The following is a 914-nucleotide window of genomic DNA, read 5'->3' as shown; positions in this document are numbered from 1 at the left end:
GGCGGGGCGCCGCGCCTCCATTTCCCATCGGGCTTCGCGGGATCAACGAGCGGCGGGCAGAGCGCCGAGTGCTGCCGGCGCCCCCTGCTGGCGGACATTGCTGGAGGACTGACGCAGCGGAGCTCCGGCCGCCAGGGGGCGCCCGAGGCTCGGGGCGGGGGGGGGGCGCCCCCTCAATGCACGGAGCTTCCCCCGGGACGAAGCCCCCCCCCCCGTATGTCCCCCGCTGCCCCGCTCCGATGCGCCGCGCAGCGCCCGCAGTTCCCGTTCCGCGGGGCTGAGAGGGGGGGAACGGGGGAGGCTGGGGGGGGGGGAGGCAGTTTCGGGGCGGGGGTTTCCCCGCTCCCACGCGCACCCCACGTGGGATCCCCGCGCCGCGCACCAATCACCGCGCCGCTCCCCACGCACGCAGCCAATGGGAGAAGCGGGGGCGGTGCGCGCCGGAGGGCTATAAAACGAGGCGGCGGAGCGCGAGGTGGCTCAGAGCGAACGCGGAGCTGAACGGAGCCTGTGTATCGCGACAGAGGAGATCGCGACAGAAGATATCGCTACTGAGAAGCTGTGATAGCGGCAGCTCCGCCGCTCGGATTACCGCTCGTAGGGCTTCCGTGCCATCCATTGGATTATATCGCGATATGACCCTGGAGGAGCTGCTGCCGTGCGACAGCCCCAGGTGGGTGCGGGGAGCTGCGGGGCTGGGGGGGAGGGATGGGACAGGACGGGACGCGACGCGGTGCCGCCGGTGCTGCTGAGCCCCGCACTGATCGCACTGTGCCCCGCAGGATGCGCGCGGTGGGAGCAGCGGTGGAGCGGCTGTTGGCGGCGGCGCAGCGCAGCGCTCGGCTCAGCGTGGGGGTCTACGAGGCCGCCAAGCTGCTGAACGCGTGAGTGTGGGGGCTCGGTTTGGGGGGGGG

At 72.6% G+C, this 914-nt stretch overlaps 1 protein-coding gene across 1 annotated transcript in view; it reads left to right on the top strand.

Annotated features, from left to right (window-relative positions):
- The first annotated feature begins 496 nt into the window (after positions 1–496).
- Positions 497–914, top strand: part of GADD45B (growth arrest and DNA damage inducible beta) — a 2,001-nt gene continuing 1,583 nt past the window's right edge. The window contains exons 1-2 of the mRNA XM_042836134.1: positions 497–673; positions 783–884. Of these exons, the coding sequence (XP_042692068.1) occupies positions 636–673; positions 783–884 (140 nt within the window). The 5' untranslated portion in view covers positions 497–635. The remainder of the gene's footprint in view (positions 674–782; positions 885–914) is intronic.

This window comes from Centrocercus urophasianus, unplaced genomic scaffold, assembly GCF_019232065.1.
Source record: "Centrocercus urophasianus isolate 14NV4802_14NV808 unplaced genomic scaffold, USGS_Curo_1.0 seq_579, whole genome shotgun sequence".
NCBI classification, from domain to species: Eukaryota; Metazoa; Chordata; class Aves; order Galliformes; family Phasianidae; genus Centrocercus; species Centrocercus urophasianus.
This window is presented reverse-complemented; position numbering and strand designations above follow the sequence as displayed.